The sequence below is a fragment of the Maylandia zebra genome, linkage group LG16 (assembly GCF_041146795.1).
Source record: "Maylandia zebra isolate NMK-2024a linkage group LG16, Mzebra_GT3a, whole genome shotgun sequence".
NCBI lineage: Eukaryota > Metazoa > Chordata > Actinopteri > Cichliformes > Cichlidae > Maylandia > Maylandia zebra.
In genome coordinates, this window is record NC_135182.1 from 33,680,214 (window position 1) to 33,699,348 (window position 19,135).

Consider the following 19,135-nt stretch of genomic DNA (forward strand, 5'->3'; position numbering starts at 1 on the left):
GTTTAATACGTACATGCTCACCAGGGAACCCACAAGGCTGTCGGGTCCTGGTTCCAGCCCCCCATATGGGCCCCCAGAGCCACCTACCAACCCCCTCCCCATCCTTGTCACTCCCTGACCTGGCATGGATTCCCCTGCTTGGTGCCAGGTTGGTGTAGGCAGGAGCTGGTGGGCAGCTGCTACTTTTCTGCTTAACCACCATCACTAGCAGAAATACACACACACACACACACACACACACACACACACACACACACACACACACACACACACACACTAACAAAGACGATGCTCAGGAGATTTTTCCAATGGGTTCTCTGAAACTTCAGATGAGCTAAGATATAATCCTCTGCCCTTTGCTTCGTCACGACTTATTTTTCCCAAGCGGAACAGGATAATTTAACTATTTTTAATATTCCTTAGAGGCTGATATAAAGTCCTCGGAGCATACAGCCACGAGTTTAAGGCAGAATCCTAAAACAAACCTAAAGCTGTCGGAGAGCATGAGGTGAAATCAAATCTGATCCTGAGCGAAAGATAGGCGTTACAAAGGGAATACAAGGCAGTGTATTAGAGCCTGATTATATTTACAGACATAGCCTGAGGTTGTGGCCTTCATGTCAACCCCCTTAAAGAGACACACACACATACACACTCTTCACATTTGGGCATAAAAAAGTATGGCGGAGTGCTTCGAGCCAGACTTGTTTTCGTCTTCCAGCAGAACAGGCATTGCCTTAACCTACTTTGTCTGCATCAGTGCCATTATCCTGACAGCCTCGGCAGGTTCTGCATGAGACTTTGTGCGGATGTCATATAGGGAGAAAGATTTTACCATGTTACCAGGTTATAAATATTGCATTTGGCCCTGTTACGGCTGACTGTCATGGCTTTCAAAAACCTACCAGACGTCTCAAGAGTGAGGCTGTGTTAGTCAATGTTTGTGTACGAATACATAAAAAAACCACAAAAAAACCCCAACCTTCATTTTTGATGTGAGATAGTAACATTTTGGGGCACAATGGGAATTGGTGAAGAGGAGAGATGTGGGGATTTGAAGTGCCAGCGAAGGTGTGGTTGTGTAGTATTACAGGACAGCAAAATGGAAACGTTTTTTAATGATGGTTTTTCTACTTTTGCATTCTGATCACAAGGGAACCAACCCTGATCGTAACACTTTTAAAATTTGTTTTTATTTCCTCGTGTGTTTGTTCACGTCACAGAGTTGAAGGGGAAATTCCACAGGAACAGTTGAAGGTAGGCCTGGAAACTTTGTGACCAAATCACAAACATTTTAAAACGGTCCAGTGAAATCGTCACGCCTCCGCTATATAAACCATGACCCGTCTGCACCGGGCACGACTTTCTGTTTCGGCAGAGCAAAGTTGTCTAAATTCTGTGTTTGGTTTTTGGTGTCTCCTGCGATTGTGACGCTTTGGGTCGCATCTTCGCTCAAAGTTCACCATGGTTCAACTCTGTGGGAAAGTTCAGCCTGGGTGAACTTCCCCTGAGGAAGGTGGAGCTTTTGAGGTTGTATTGATTTGCTTTCAGTAGAAAAAGTACAAATATGTGCATTGTGGCTTCATGCAGATGAAGGAAGTGTTATTGCTGCTGTGGGGCTCTTGAATGAATACAGCCAGGCTGTGAGTATAGACTGCATATAAAGTATATCTTTCTGAAGGTACTTGATGAGCATTTCCACCTTTGCTCTCTTGGATCGTAATAAAAAATAGCTTAACCTGTGCACTTTATGCACGAGAGAGATTTCACTGCTCATTAGGTGATCTGGCCTTCAATGGTCTGAAACATTGTTTGTGTGTTGTGTGACAGCTAAGCAATAAGACGGCCTGTTGCCATCAATAAATAGGTTGTTTTTACTGTTTTTCTGCAGCTATAAAAAGCTCAAGAGTGGGATAGACGTAGTGCATCAATAATGAGACTTTTTCAAAATGATTTTGCCTGTTTGCTCTTTGCGGGCAATGGAAAAATAAAAATGCATTGTTTGTGATTAAACCTGGAGTGGTCAGAGATATAAAAGTCCCTGAACACAAAGAAAAGCATGCTTACATAGGGAGTTGGTACCACTGCCTTGAACACAACTTGAATGCAGAATACAGATTGTGGCATAACCAACAAGCTCTGCAGACTTTCTTTGTCTTGCATTGATTCTGTTAATCTGCAGCTGTGGTTTCCCTCGCTCTTTCCCTCTGCCTGTTTAAGAAAGACTCGAACGGTAACGTATTAGCATGTGCACGCTAGAATGCGATATAATCAGCAGGCAGTATTGCGAATACTCTTTTTTTTTTTTTTTTCCCTCCTCTTTCTAAGTTCTCATCAATTACCACATCAGAGTCTCCAGTTCCTTTAAAGCCATTTGTAAAAGTAGTGTTTGTCTGTTTATATGCAAATGGATATGTTTCACATTTGACTCCAACTATGCATTGCCCTTTCACTTCCTGTCAAACTCACTTATTAATGCAGAGGTGTGTTTTGTAAAGGCTTTTAAAAGCCTTAGTAGAAATATATGGCTCTGGAAGAGTCTTCTGGAAGCTATTATGGATGACCACTCCAGGGCTCAGACCTTTGCTTTCTGCTCGCAAAGAATTTGTTACCATTTGTCCAGGACACCATCACAACCAAAGGTTAGCTTTCCTTGGTCCTGGAAAAGGAGTTCATTATAAATAAGCCCACAGGCTAATGACTACGGCATGGCTGTCAGTGATAGACTGTACTTTACCGCAGACTCATTTAAGAGAAGAAATAGACAATGGTTTTCTGCCTGCACCAATTTTCTAAGTAGAGTAGAAGATGGTGCCGAGAATGACGAGAGGTGGGCGTTTTGTAGAACTGAAAAAGTGAATATCAAGAATAGACTTTCTAATCTGTGTATCTCTTTATCAGATATCTCTAATCTTCTATGCTTACAGTTTCTGTAATAGAAAATAATCAGAGTAAAAACGAAGTATAAATAGGTATTTGAAATAAAATAAAAAACCTTTTAAAGGGCAACAAGTCCTTAATATAGCCCCACAAGATGATATTTGTTTATCCTCCATTTACATCTGTGGTCATCTTTGTGTTTGTTTGTCTGTGGTTTTATTTTTTCTTCATTGTTGACAAGGCCGTAGTAAACAACAGCTTCATTGCTCATGAAGAGTCTGAGATTTGAGCGGTTGGTGTTCTTGTGACCCATGTGATTGTAAGAGCACAGGGAGCAGTGCGGTGGGCTGACGTCTTTCATAAGTTCAGTTTAGCATCACTGAAAGCTAATGGGTCTCTGTCTGCTGTGAGCTCGGCGAAGGCATTACAATTGAGATGGAGCGAGACGGTATAAAATATGAATGAACGGAGTTCCTCGCTGCAGCTGGCAGCTCGAAGCCTCTCTTTCTGTTATCTTTGCTGCGTTTTTAAGGTGTTTTTAAGCCTTGATGTTTTCAGTTCTTCAGAACTGCCAGAATTTATATTTCTGTGGAGCTTTACCACACACACACACACACACACACACACACACACACACACACACACACACACACACACACACACACACACACACACACACACACACACATATCCAGGCTGTACAGTGGGCATCATTTGGCCCAAGCTTTTTCCAAAAACAATGCTTTTAGCTTTAAACAGTGAAAAGCTGAGATTCATCATCTGGATACAAACCAAGTAAATGGTAAATGGTCTGTACACTATACACAATCATCCACCCATCCACACACACATTCACACACTGGTGATGGCAGCTACATTGTAGCCACAGCCGCATTGGGGCGCACTGACAGAGGCGAGGCTGCCGGACACTGGCGCCACTGGGCCCTCTGACCACCACCAGTAGGCAACGGGTGAAGTGTCTTGCCCAAGGACACAACGACCGAGACTGTCCGAGCCGGGGCTCGAACCGGCAACCTTCCGATTACAAGATGAACGCCCAACTCTTGAGCCACGATCGCCCGAAGAAGAAATATCTGTGGATGCAATGATTTTATTTTTGAATAATAACTTTCATTGCACTTTCAGCTCTTCTCAGAGTGTCTTTTACAATATGGCTGGATAATTTTATCTCTGTAGGCCTCCCACTCATATAAATTATTTAGCTCTATAAGGTTTGTGTTAGCAGCCTAACACAGCTAGAAGCGTTTAAGTTACATCTCTGCTGGATGACAAATCATTTCACTGTGTATATGTATTCATAGTGGATCTTACAACCATACTTAGAAACAGCGAGACAGCAGCTCGAGACGTTTTAGAAAACTGATGCTGCTTCCTTGTGATTTGTCCAGTCAGCGTATGTGTGTATATTTACGTGTATTTGTGTGTTTGTGTATGCAAAGAAAGGCAGCACCACACAGGTTTATAGCGATGGTATTGATTTCTGTCACTTTTGCTTTTATGTGTATCCACATGCTGTTCAATAGACAGTAAAAAGAAGCTGATCTCAATCGCTGTAAACATTTTTAAACCTCAGTCACTTCTGACAACATTCAGTTCACTCCAGTATATCAACAAAATATATATACACACTGTATTTTGCCACCTTGTAAATTCTGCTGCCTCTGTTGCCATCCTAGTGGCCCTTTTGATATCTAGTACGTTCTGGGCTCTGCAGAGGGACTGGCTTACAACCCATCTGCATCCCCCTTCAATTCACCTGCTTCTTCCCCCATTTTACTTTTGGAGGCTTCTTTTAGCCAAGTGCACTTTGTCTTTTAGTTTATTTATAGTTTATCTGGGTCCTCTTAGAGACCAGAGAATAATCTGACCGGGGATTTGGGATCAGACTGGGTGTTACCCTGTTGTAGCAGGTGGAAACCTAAGATGCCCCCTTTCTTGACTTTCATGGCGTTAACTAAATCTGTGTTGATATTATTTTGAAATACTTCGTAATACTAATTTTAGTTATTATATATTATTATTGTATTGTTATTATAAGTTTCAGATTTAGTGCCTCAATTTTGAGATTTTCCCAGTGTGCCATTAAATGGGAACGCTAAAGGGGAGAGAAGGGAAGGTAAAGGGGGATTACAAAGAGAGTATGCGTGTGTATTATAAATAACTCAAATCAATAATAAACGACATAGTATTTTAAGTTGGGTCTGGAGTTCTCTGGGGAGATGGATGAAAAAAGCAAAGCCCCCCATCACTATGAAGAGGAGGAGGGAAGACGAGAGCATACCAAGGTACAAAAATACGACTTGGTGTCTTTTCTTCTTCCTGAGCTTGAACAGGTTCGTTTATTGTTTAGTGTGTGTGTGTGAGCAGCTCTCGTGTGTACATTATGAGTCGGACACCATCCATTACTTATTCATCAGTTCTGTCTGCCTGCTTGCCACACTGTGTATTTCAGCATGCCTTGCGATCATTATGCCACATGCATTATTTAAGACACATGTGCACACTGACTATGATGCAGATAGTTATTTATCTGTGAATCACTCACTTATTGCCTCGTCTGTTTCTCTCTAAGGCTTCTAAATAACTGCAAAAGCCCAGTTTCACAGGAATTCATTGCCTAACTTGTATGAAGGTTCTGGGCTTTGACTAATACGAGTTGGTTTTACTTGATGAGCACTCGTCACATCCAGCAGTCCCAAGGATGCAGTTCGGTAGAAGCAACACTTACTGTATCTGCATGCAAACCTGTTGTGTATTTGACCTGATTGTTGCTGGCTGGCTATTGTCAGACATCCGTGATTTTGGCAGCGAGTCTTACGTGGAAGTCCCATATGTAGTTGTTATTACATTTGCTTAATATGCAAAAAAGCTGCAGTCTGAGGGGAGGAGGCACAAATGCTCAGGAGGGAGACTGCGGGAAGGGCAGCTGACGTAAAATATTTCCAAATAAAATATGTGGATCCATCTGCTGTGGTGATCCCTTGTGACTAAGGAAGCAGACAAAAGTCCCAATAAGACACATATTAACAACAGGAAACAACATCTGCTGTGGCACCACAACATGGTTTGAACAACTCCGTGTGGAGCAAGAGAAGTTCTGTTTGTGTTGAAACTCTTTGTGAAGAGCTGTATATGGCACTGCAGCATGCTCCTTTATTTCAAGACTTTTGTTGATTACAAAACAAATTTGCTTTAATTGCTTCTTTCTTATGTTGTCCATCCAAACAAGCCCAATAATGCATGAGTGGTCTGAAAACAAGTCGTCCTTTTTGTATGCGGTGTTGACCAACAAACATTTTCCAAAGCCGACTACACGCACCCCGCTGTTCATTTTCATTTGTTAAGTTGTCAGATCGTTGCTGCTGCTCTTTGACCGTCGTCTTTCCCTCCCAGCTTTTCTCTGCACGCTGATTTCGCCGCGATGTGTCAGCGGCCTGTACGAGGGAGATTCTCCCTGTTCTAAAAATGACACGGTGTTTGTTTGCGTGCGTGTATGCCATTGCGGTTTGGGATCAGTAGCGTTAGGTGTTATCAGTGTCATGGCTGCATGATGCTTAGCTAAGCCTTTGACGTCAACACTATACAACAAGCTGATAAGGCAGGCCTTTATCGCAGCCAGGTGTGTAGGTGGGTTGTCTGATCAAACAAAATTGGCTTCCTGGATTCTACACTGAACTTCAAAAATAGCTTCTGCAAACACGCACACACAGGAACAGACCATGCTACACACGCATACATCCACACGTGTATGTACATGCACATTCATGGGAACATATGCAAAAATAGGACAGTATGCTGCATGCTGGTATCCTGTGTGCTTCCATGATCTCTTTAGTTTCAAACCTATCAGTGTAATTCCTTTTCCCCCCCGCTTCTGCTCTGTCCGTTTATTCTTATCTTTTCTCTTTTTCTTTTTCTTCTCCTTGTCAGCTTGGGCATTGCCATATTCCATATGCACTAATGTGAATAATAATAGAAATGAATAAATAGATAAAGAAAAGAAAAGAAGAAGAAAAACACGCAAGGAACCTTTAAAGAGTTTACAGAGCCCGTCTTGGAAAAGCAAGATCATGATGATTGCAAAAGCTGCCAGGCTAGACGGCCGTTAAAGAAAATAATTCTTTGTTATTTTTTGATTTATTTTTTTCAGACATAAAAACTGCAAAGGACATCTCTGACCTTGGATGTGTATGTTGCAAGCACTGGACATATCTCAGTTGGACTGAGCAGTCCTAACCCTTCAGTGTTGTTTAACTCCATATGCAGTGGATCAGAAAACCATCTGTTTCCCATCAGAATCAAAATGAAGACAATTGTTTTCAACTGCCTTGCAAACGGGGTTACTCATAAAAGTGAAAAATTGAACATTCTCCACAGTGGCAGTATATCACTCATGTTTTTCTAAATGCAGTCCCGCGAATTTCAACTGAAAAAAACAAACAAAAAACAAACACTGGCGTGAGAGCCGAAGAAAGCCGACGCCATCACACCATCATAAAGTTGCTTGGCCCAAAGTTGCACCACATACCTGCGTATATGGGAGGGGCCGTCTCAAGAAATCGACCTGTGACTCAGCCCACAGATTCTGTTCACCATGATTCCTCTGTGCAGCGCTTGGTCCAGTTTGATTTTTGAACTTGTCAAAACTTGTATTTATTTAAAGAAATTAAAGCGTAACTGGCTCCACCCGGGCTCTGAACTGGCACCCTGTCGGTGAAAGGCAGGTGTCTGATTCCAGTTCACAACTGGCACCCTGCCTTTACTCCAGTGTAATTCAAGGGGAGTTGGAAAGCAGAGTGTTAGAGCGCAGAGGACAACTAACCCACTTGGGGCAAACAGTCAGGTCCATCCTGCCTGTTTCTTTTAACACATATCGACTGAACCTTCATTGAAAGAACCAAAAGGCACGTCAGGTGTTGCCCCCAGAGGAGCACTTGTCTTAAGTGGACTGATTCCACTCAGTAGGCCAGTCCTTCAGCCGTCCCCTAAACGCTCCCCGTTATCATTCAATCCCAAACTCATCACTAATCTACAAATAAGGTTTCAGGCCTGTGATTCAGCGTCTCTCCTGTTTACTAGTCATGCATTCTTGCTAAGATTTACTTATTTAACTGCTTCAGTAGAACTCCTTAAACAGATGAACCTCTTTCCGTCTTGTGTAATAATAATCCATTATTTGCATATTTAGGTGGCGATGATTCACTGGAATAAAAGGTACTTTTCTTTTTAAAAACAGAAAGAGTTTCCAGAACAAAGTTACTAACATCATAAAGTTTCTGGGGTATCAGTCTCCACCAGTAAACAGCTCGTTTTGTTTCTATGTGCGTGTTTGTAGTGAACAGAGACAATGTCTGTGACGTATGTGTGTCTTCAGTGGTTGTAATGTATTGCTACTGTCAAACCAGCTTCACAGAAAGCGACTGTCTATGCTCAAAGGTTCCTGGTGTGTAGGAGGATTTTACATAAAGTGTGTGTGTGTCTGTTAATAAATGTGTAAGCGTGGGTAAGTACAACTTGGCTCTGTTTAGTCCAAAAATGCAGATTTAGTGCACGAAAGCATAGGTGGTGTAGGGAAATAGGAATGTAGACAGAGTGTTTGCCGGTGTGTTAGAAGAGGGAGAGTGACTGTAATAAAATGCTCAACATGCCCGAGACTGCCCCCTGATGTCACTGAGAGCCGAGGGAGAGAGAGTGGGAGAGAGAGTGAGTGGGAGGGGACCGGAGGAGCAGACGGAGGGAGGGAGAGTGGCAGCTGGAGGGCAGAGCAAAACACGTCAGTGAGAGGAGCAGAGAGAGGCGACAGAGTGAGAGACGGACTGTGTGAAAGATCGAGAGGGAGAAAGATTTGTTGTTAGGACCTAACCCAGGCCGGTCTGCTGTGTCTGTGTGCTGCAGTGGACTTGAACGCCATCTCTTCTCACTCGCACTTTTGGCTACAAACGCACTTTCTGTCTCTCTCTCGCTCAGATACTGTACGCCACTCTCAAACGTGCAAGAACAGCGCAGCACGGCATAACTGATGGGTAAGAGCTATTCCTGTTATGCAGAGAATTACTGTTCAAACCGCATGTAGTGAAGTGCTTTATGTTATCCTCGTGTAGCTGTGCTCGGCCGGCTTGTAGGTTTGTTGTGGTTTTCCTTTGTGTAAAGGATGTGTTGTTGGAGTCTTCTTTCACAGAGTTTATTCAGTGCAGTGTGCTTGATTGTACATTAAGTGATCAACAGGCGTGCATCTGTTTATGCAGACTCTTGTTTTGCCTGTGGATGTGTTGCTGTGTTACGTATATATGTTCACTTAGGGAGTGAGTGCATGTTCGTGTGTGTGCATGTTCATTTGCTGTGTGTGTGGGTGTGCGGCTTGGAGTAGTGGCAGTGTTTATTGAATGGCACTGATGTATGGAGGCTCGCTCAGCGCAGCCTTTAACTGAATGGAGCAGATGGCAGTGGCTGCGTCTGTCCTTCCGCACAGCCTATTGTGCACATAAGTGTTCATGTGTGGAGCAAAATGCATGGAAGTTAGTGTGTAAGCTCACTGGGACTACTGCTCGACATATAAACAGAAATGACTGAATGTTAGATTGCATCCCGTATCACCATTTGACTCTGCTGCTGCCTGCCTTGGATCACATGTGGGGTCTTTAATTTATCTCAGTTTACTCCAGCTTTGACATTTAAAATCACAGCACTGTGACACAGCTAGATAATCTCCTTGAAAAGTGCTAGTATACACTTTTTGTATCTCTTTATCTCCTAACGAGAACACTTTAGTACTAAATGCATTTTGTTTTTTTATAAGTTAATCTGGGGAAATATCGCCAGAGAAAGGAGGAAGCAGAAAAAACCCACAGGTTTTTGGTGGCCATGTTACCATGCTACTGGGACATGCAGCGAGGCATACATCAACAGTCACACCCACCCACCCCGGACTTGACAGTAAAGCACTGAGCTAAATGCACATGCAGATCGTTTGTTGAATCGCTTGCCTACCGTCATTGGTTCACCCTCCACCTCAAGCCCCACCCCTTCTCCACTGTCCGACCAACCACTGGCCACAGTCCCAGCAGTCACCATGGTGTTTGCCTCCCTCCTCTGTGAGCACCTGAGTCTGCTGGGCTCGCAGCCGGTTGACATTATGTCAGCGATTGCTGTTCATTCTAAATTTGTGAGGCTTGTGTTGACATTTGCTCATTCTGTTGGAACTGTGAATGAGTTTGCACTCTTAGTTTCTCATAAGCTGTGAGTAAACATACATGGGAGTGCACAGGAGCCCAGTGGGGCGAGGAACTCCTCTGGGAGTCCTCGTCTATAAATAACTCTGTGTGATCCATAATCTTAGCCTGATTGGGGGGGTGATGATGAGCGGAAGGAGGGAGGGGTACATCGAGGGACACAGTGATGAATGAGGAGATAAGAGAGAGAGAAGAGGAGGCAGAGCCTGGCATTTCAAGAGTTTTGTTTATGTTGGGTTTCGTTGCTTTCAGTCAGGCCGTAGTCATGAACTCTCTCGATCCTGAACGATTTCTACAAAGTAAACACAATTTCCTGTCCAGAGTTTATCTTACGTTTGCCTTTTATAGTTTTAAAGAGACGTCCTGGGGCTTAAGGACATTTAGCGCCAACTTCATTTGTGAATTATTCGAAAAAAGACTTTTTTTTATTTATTACAATTTGCAGTGTTTTGTGCAACAAGGTTGCAAGAACCGCAGCAGTAGTCTCCACACGTGCACATATACTCGAGATAGAAATCAGTGCGTAATAATAGCGCTAGTATTTTTATTCGTTTATTTCAGGAAGCATCTGTTAGCATTCATTCTGAATTGCTCATCCAAATCTGCAGCGAGAATCTTTGCATTATCACGTCCGTTGTTGTCGGGGTGAGTCAGCTGTTATGAAAGCACCTCTCCTCCCCGTAAGCCAATGCCATATTCACAGAGTGCGATCAGTGTAAGCTGGGCTAATTACTTCACAGGTGGCTTCTCCCAGGGCTGTATGTCGCCCTGTTTGTCTGCCGCCATTGACAAGGCTTTGTTTACTATAAACATGCCTCTGAGGTTTGTTATTAGGAGAGCTGCTGGTGTTTTTGTCACGGTGCAACTGTAACAGTACTGCGATCCTTGAGAGCCGTGTCAGCTTGACTGTGAACTGTTAGTGATGCAAATATGTTTCCTTGGCTGTCAAAAGTTTGGAGCTCCCTCTTTTTAATGATCCAAAGCATAATTGTGTCTGGATAATTAAAGAAAATAGTTTCAGCCCCTAAAGATACACAATCCCGACAGCATTACAGTCTTAAGTGCATCTTCTCTCATGTGAGATGCATTTATCCAAGAGGATGAAACCATAGGAGCAAAAACATTCTCTCTGGGCACTGGAACGACTTCTCCGAGTCTGTGCAGTTTGGGTATAGACTGTGTTGGTACATGATCCTTATTTATCTTCCTGTGTCTCTTTGTGTAGCTAACAACACAATCTGTAGCCAGCAATAGCTCTCAGTGCAGTCTTAATGTGGCAGCCCAGTGTGGTTAGCCTCGGAGTAGCTGGTCGAAGCGATGATTATTACACCGCCTCCCTATTTCTCTCCATCTCTGTCTCTTCCTGGCCGTCGGCACTAGTAGCCCCTCAGTTTGAGGATAAGTAGCTGTAATTAGTTTATTTTGCTGCCTGGCTTTAGCCTTGCACTTGGCCATTGATCACAGCTCCGTAAGTGGCCGGCCGTGTTAACATAATAAAACATACAAAGGCATTTGGCTTTTAAAATTGCTTCCCATGTAGACGCACAGAGGTAACCCAGTGCTTCTAAAACACTGTTTGCACAACACAAACCGCACAAAGGAATATGCATCACAGGGACAAGGGTATATTCAGGACCAGCTGCTCCGAGGTGGGGAGAGGGGGACTGCTGTGGCACAAGTTTAGCACCGTTTTTGGGTAAAAATTATTTTGGTTCTTTGGCGCATGTTTTTGGCTGAGAAACTCGCTCTGCTGTGTTTGAATCGTGGCACTAAGTGTCAGCTTGTTGGCAAAACGTGTGTGTCTGATAAGTTTCATGTGTTAGTTTACTAATCTGTGCTGCGAAAACACCAGTTGCTCCCAATAAGTTTTATTGTTTAGTAATAAACATCTAAGGATTCCATAGGGTTGCATGAAAGTTTGGATAGCTGAATTTGTACTTTGCTGTGAAGTGATCGTGTGTGTGTGTGTGTGTGTGTGTGTGTGTGTGTGTGTGTGTGTGTGTGTGTGTGTGTGTGTGTGTGTGTGTGTGTGTGTTTGAGTGTTTGAGAGCGTGTGCCAGAGGCCTGTTTACAGGACATTTGTGCCACTCACCTAAGTTCATGTGGAAACATTTACAGTTGAGGTGGCATTAATTGAGGTCCAGCTCCATTCATGTTTGTCACCACTGATTGTCAAACAAAACGTTTTGTTTTGTTTGACCTTGATGTTTATTGCTTATTAAATATGTGTGTAAACAGCTGACATGTTTGTGTAAATGTTTGCGTGAGAGGCGAGAAGGGGGCTGAATTTGAACATGGTTCAGTGCGGCTGGCTTTGTTTGGATAACATGGTTGATTGGGACCGACTCTTTACTCAACATGGCAGTCACTGTGGTCCTCTAATGAGGCTCCTGCATGTAGACACAGATGACTCACCCGTCACAGTAAATGCTGCTAAATTCACCTGGCGTTATGTTTTTTTTAAGAGCAGCAAGAGTGGCGCAGCTGGATGGTAAACTCTTAAGTCTTTAAATAAACCTCCACCCTTGCCTAATTAATTCTAAGCCTAGTCCTTTTCATCTTTTCCAACTGAAGGATTTAACAGAACTTCTAATGTCCAGCCTATAAACAAGTCCCTGCAAGAGCAGTGATACAACCAAACACACACACGTGTGCACCAGCGAAGCACCAGCAAGTCTGGCCTAGCCACACCCTTCTTCTCTCCCATGCTGTCCCATTGGGTGGTGTCAAGTTTCTCCCCGCACTGAAAACCTGCCCAGTACCAAAGATGTCATTGGACCTTTCCTGCAAGTAACTGCAACTTCATCGGCACCTCATTGGCCACCAGGGATGCCAGAACATCCACGATAGGCTGGGGAGCCTTCGCGCTGGTTTTAGGTTATTGATCGCTGGTGGAGGGCTTGGCGTGGTGCAAGCTGCTTCTCCACACAGCAGATATTGATCCGAGTAGACCAAATGGTGCACGTGAGGTTTTGATGTATAAGTCAGAATTTACTTGCATAGATAAAAGGTTTATTTCAAAAACTGAATCTGCAATTTGGATTGAATGGAGTAGCGTGCTAATGGTGTTTGATCACAGCATGTTTTATTCAAAGATCAAGGCACAGAATTTGATTTTTTTTCTCGTTTCCCTGGTGTGCTACTTTTTGTGTGTAAGCTGCTGTGTTGTTTGCTTGTAGAGAACTAATCTGATTGCACTCGTACCCTGAGCTGTTGCATGACAAGCAGGGCATTACCTTTCATTTACCATGGGGCCCTGTGCGACCTCGCTGGATTATTCATATAAAGCAGATTAAATGATGCAGACTGAGTAAATCATAAAGGAAGCAACAACAGATGGGTCTTTACGGTTTATTCCTGCCTGCTAATATTTTAACACCTTGTCGTGAGGTTTAAAAAGTCGATTCCTGCGACCTTTTTCTTTACGGTGTCACGTCTGAAGTCGTGACGGCTGTGACACAAGCAGTTCTGCTCACACACACACACGGTAACAAACCGAAACGCAGACACGCACAAATCCTTGCTGTGAAATTCATGTTGGGGTGGGATGGGCGGTGTTTTCGCTCTCTGATGTTTGTATGGATTTACATAAACATGTTTTCTCCCTCTGCCGCTTACACTGATGCTCTGATGATCTCCGGCTTTCAAAATCTCAGACACATTTTATGCTTTCGCTGTGTCCCTAATGCTCTTATCTGTTGTGTACAGCTATAAAAACAGACTTAAGTTCTCAGTGCTAACGTTACAAGCAGCCGCGAGCACCATGAAGTGTAATGAAGAGTGCAGCTGGCACGGCCACAGAGTTTGGACATCTGATGTAACAAGTGTCCGTCTGTCTCATTTGGATCAAAGAGGACATGATGTTTTGGCTGCTATTAAATGAACTTAAGATGATCTTTAAATAATTACAAATTTAATGTGAACATATAATAAAATTTCCTGCTCACTGTTCCCTGCTGTTTCAGTGGACGTGAGCACAGCGGCGCTGCCCTCCACCGCCACAGCCATCCTTCCCATGGATCTGCGCATAGTGGACCACGCTCACCACCACCAGCAGCAGCCCTCCTTTGGCTTGGTTCCTCCACCCCACCCCACGCCACCCACCTCCACGTCTACTGAGACAGGCCGCGGACCAGTCATTAGTAAGTCTCCGCTTATCTTGCGGCATTCCAGCCCGTAGATGTAGATGCGCTGAGTAATCGCGTCTCCAAAACCTCCCACAGGCCAGCAGGAGCAGCACCTGCAGCAGGAGCTGGTGGCTCTTAAACACAAGCAGCAGCTCCAGAGGCAGCTACTCATCGCAGAGTTTCAGAGGCAACATGAACAGCTATCACGACAACATGAAGCCCAGATGCAGGAGCATGTCAAGGTGAGGTGTTGTGATGAAGATGGAGAGGAGAAAATTTCCTCTCCTCCCTTCTGTGTGTGTGTGTGTGTGTGTGTGTGTGTGTGTGTGTGTGTGTGTGTGTGTGTGTGTGAGAAAGCTGGATGGGGGTGAGGCGGGAAATCTTCCTCGGATACTGTAGAGCTGTACTCAGCAGAAATATGCCTGGTGAAGGGCAAACAGAAACAAATTGAGTTTAAGTGTGTATGCTGGTGTAATCTGATCTAGTGCTGGTACGTTTTTCAGCAAATCACCCAGCTGAAAACGCCCCAAAAAACCTGACTGTGTTGCCATGACCACAAAACCAAAAGGTAACAACGACTGTCATTTTGGCCTGACTGCATCTCTAACGGGCGTAGCTACCTCGATGCCACCCGCTTTGAACCTGGATGTGACAGCAGAGTGACCGTGAAACCCTCATCCTTACTGGCTAGTGACACACAGGTCGTTACAGGTTGCTTGCCAACAAGTATATTCCGGATAATCCAATATAAAATAAAATAACAAAAATGAGTGACTGAGCCCATAAATTCATCAGGAGAGTGTTTACAGAGAACCGTTTCCCCATAGACTTCTGTAGGACTGGAACCACAGCTGTCGCCCCCTTGTGGCCATTAAAAATAATGCCATTCTATATTAGCTTTGCTTTTCAGACTCAGTCTTTCTTGCTTTCTGTGATGTTATTTATTTATCTGCAGATCACCATGGCTAAGTCCTTTCAGCTCATACTGATTCTTCTTTACTCTCCTCGTCCTTCTCTCAGCACCAACAGGAGTTACTGGCGCTCAAGCATCAACAAGAACTGTTGGAGCACCACAGAAAGATGGAGCAACAACGTCACGAGGAGCAGCTGGAGAAGCAGCAGCGGGAACACAAACTCCAACAGCTCAAAAACAAGGAGAGGGGACAAGAGAGTGAGTAGCGACTGCCACAGAGAATTATTTTTAAAGAAAGCGACCAAGAGATCTTCATCAAAAATGTGCACAGTGTTACTGTAAGAAGGTAACGTATGGCCAAAATAGTCAGTTCAGTGCTTGGATTTACTCCGCAGTGGGATCAAAGGTGTTATGAACAAAGTCTTCGTGTTCGACCGAGCGCATATTTGCTCTGCTGTGCGCTGCCAACATCTGCTGTACCTGTGCAGAAACACTGTGCCATATTATCACAGCAGGTGTCAGAGGAGCTTGGCCCTCGCAGCCCCTCTGTCACAGCACCTGCAGTTACAGCACAGCAGTCAGAACAGCCTGACCTCACACATTCACCGCAGGGAATATCATAATAAGACAGCCAAGACGGGGTTAGAGGGGCGAGACGTCGTGCAGAAAGACGTGTCGTCAGTTTTTCTACAGGCGGACTGATTGTGAAATAAAATGACAGCAATAAAGCTGAACCAGGCAATGTTCTCTCTCTCTCTTTATTCCCTTTAAACATATTTCTTGGTCTGGTATCATTTCTTTAGACATCATTGCATCAGTTATTTAATCTCTGTGCTCACCAATAACAACTGGGACAGAGCAAGATCATCTCTATTGTTTCCTCTACTCAAAATATTCGAACTCTCCTTTAAAATAAAATGTGATTCCTTATTATTTTAGCAGCATCAAGCTAATTGTGTTTCTAATTGTTACAGCTAAATAGTACTCGTATGAAAGACTCACTGCGTAATTGACTTTGAATTTCCTTGTTGAATGGCGCTTTGTTTATAAACTTGCCCTTTCGATGACATTTCTGAGCCACACTTTACTAAATTGCTTCTTCACTTGTACTTATACTTGAATCAGTCTTGTAATATAGGAAATATGCATCCATCCATGCTGCTGTGTGTTTGTGCGCATTTTCATGTCTGTAAATGAACAAAACGAGGTTTTGGATACGACCGTAAACACAGTTTAACGAGGAGGAAATGGCTCACGTATTCCTGTATTTGTACTGATATAATACTAGAATATATACACACACACACACACACACACACACACACACACACACACACACACACACACACACACACACACACAGTGTATGGACCCCCACTTTTCAGAGCCATTATTTTTTTCCAGTAATGCCCTTTTTCTCAATCATTCTGCGCTGAGCAGAGTGAGCCTACAGTTTGACGTCTATGGAAAAAGCATTGGGTTGCAAACAGAGGAAGCTTTGTTAAGTACTGCACTAAATTGCATCTGAGGCAGTCTCATAAAAGCCAATTTGCTTCAGTGGCAAAGCAGACATTTTGGGATGTCAGCACTTCCAGCTGCACCATGATTTAGGGAACATGTATTAGCTGTTGTCATTTTCACACAGTGAATTTACCACTTCTGCTCTGAGGCTCGACACGTCACCTGTTATCACTCCTACTGTCACATTCTAATGAAAACACACCTCTACTCTATTCTCTACTTTCTGAAACCAGTTTTTTAAGCCCGGCTTCCCTCGCTCTTCATCTCTCCTTCCCTCTCACCTGCCTCTGTCTCCCTCCCTTGATAATTTGTTTGTTGCTGTGAGAGGAGGTTGGTAATTGAGGAGAGACCAGGAGCGGAGTGAAACTCGTGATGCACGTCTTCGAGGCAGGTTACGTAGCGCTGCAGTGGTCTCAGTGGGATTTCAGTGACACTCTAATGCAAGATTGTGCACTCTGATTGTAGAACTCAGATTGCCATTATCTGTCAAAGTATGGATGGATGTAGTTATAATCTTCCTAGTGTCACAGACTGGAGAATATGGCAGCAGCTCTCGTAGGGCAAAAGGTTCTTTGTGTTTTGGTTGGGAAGGACGTGGCTGTGCTGAAAAATGTTCGCTTGCTTACTGTTCTGCCCGTCTCTGTGTTGCTGTGCAGGTGCAGTCGCCAGTACAGAGGTAAAGATGCGACTTCAGGAGTTTGTCCTGAACAAAAAGAAAGCCTTGGCTCAGCGAAACCTAAACCACTGTCTGCCCAGTGACCCACGCTACTGGTATGGGTGAGTGTCATTGTTTTTGCACACGTTCTGCAACAACCGCGTCACAATTTGTGGAGGAATTCCTGAATATCTGTTTGGCTGCACTCGGAGTGTAAGTAGTGAAAGTGAATTTCTGAGTGTTGCATGTTTTTTTTTTTTTTTGTTTGTTTGTTTTTGCCAGTTCATCTCAGTGAATAAACATTTTACCACAAATGCATTGCATTAATTGCCAACTTGACCCAATTCGGTGGAAAACTGATAGCAGACTAAATTAATCTTATTGCTGTTTTGTTGCTGTCTTGGCACAAAGTCAGTTTGAAGATGGTGGCTGCCCGCGAGCAGTCACAGACTTCCCCCACCTTCAAACCAACCATTTCAAGTTCATTGCACACGGAGGTTGCAATGAATCTCCAACCACTGTGTTCCTTATTGTGACTGTACCATTGTGAACGTGGTGCCGGGGTTACCACCGTCCATCTGTGTGGAGTTTTGATGTCCTCCTCCTCCTTCTTCCTTCTAAAGTCAAACATTTTAAAGATGAAAGAATTTTAGAGCAATTTCTTCACACGGGTCAGGAATTAAATGACAAACCCCTGAGCCCTACACTGATGGCTCTGTTATACCGCGGTCCACTTTTCTACTTCTGATAGAAATCAGGATGCGACGTTTTGGATTAACATGTCATTAACAGCTCTCGCTGCCACCATCAGACTGGTCTTTCATACATCAGGTGGTTTAATATAGACTTTGTAGATTGATTGAAGTGAAAAGACTTTGTTTTAAATGCTTTATGTTGACTTCTTTTAAAACATTTTCACATCAGTATTTCAATAACCTTAATATTCAGAGCTATGAAACATCAGCATGTCATATTTCTCATGCATTTACAAGAGTTTGGTTGCTGCTTTTTTTTTTTTTTTAAATCTAAGCAAAAAAAGAATCGACACTAGGAAAAATATCAAACATAAAAACCAGTGATGAGCAACATGAAAGTCTCTCATCATCCTGGCTTTGCAAACATGGCGAACCCCGTGGTGTTATGAACTCCTGTTGTGTAGGCGTCTGTCATTGATGTGCTTTTGTGTTCACATCAAATTTCCAACATCAGCATTAGCCTCTCTGAGTCGAGCTGCAGAGAAAACGTTGAAGCGATGAGGCTTTTTTTGCTGTCAGTGTTTGTTGTCAGTGATTGACAGCTAGCTCTCTTTGAGGTGTGTGCGCATGTTTGAAGTGGGCAGAGAGAAAAGACAATGGCACCTCTCCTGTGCTTTAAATATTTGAAGAGGCTTTAAGCAGTCAAACATTTCTGCCAAGGCAGGAGATGATGGAATAATCAGGAGGACTGTGCTGCCAGTCGCTATAAATCACGCTTATCACGGTTTCCCCTTTCTTTAGGGTTCTCTCCGTTTGTTTGACCTGTTGGCATTCTCCTCACTTCTCTCATGCGTGTATTCCCTCTCTGTTTCACCTCTGCCTCTGTGCATTTTCAGCCCGTTTACTTTCCTAAAATGGAAAAAAAAGGTTTTCAGCTTTCAGGCTTTGTCCCTCTAGCTTTACCTCTTTCTTCCTTCCACCCACGTCATTGTCCACGCTCTGACATGTCTAGCTGACTTTGGAGAGAAGACACAAGCTTGTGTGTGGGTATGCAAGTATCAAAAGTCACATATAGTAATAGATTGAGCTGGGAA

General features: G+C 43.6%; 1 protein-coding gene across 6 annotated transcripts in view; it reads left to right on the forward strand.

Moving 5' to 3' along the window:
• Positions 1-19,135, forward strand: part of hdac4 (histone deacetylase 4) — a 126,681-nt gene that overhangs the window by 64,965 nt on the left and 42,581 nt on the right. For 3 of the 6 annotated variants that reach the window (XM_076875357.1, XM_004559217.3, XM_004559218.3), the window contains 4 exons: positions 14,096-14,272; positions 14,354-14,499; positions 15,278-15,428; positions 17,348-17,468. In XM_076875357.1, coding sequence (XP_076731472.1) covers positions 14,096-14,272; positions 14,354-14,499; positions 15,278-15,428; positions 17,348-17,468 — 595 coding nt within the window. Of the gene's footprint in view, positions 1-8,658; positions 8,925-14,095; positions 14,273-14,353; positions 14,500-15,277; positions 15,429-17,347; positions 17,469-19,135 lie in introns of those variants that run through there. The other 3 variants (XM_024805444.2, XM_076875358.1, XM_004559219.4) reach the window with 2 other exon arrangements.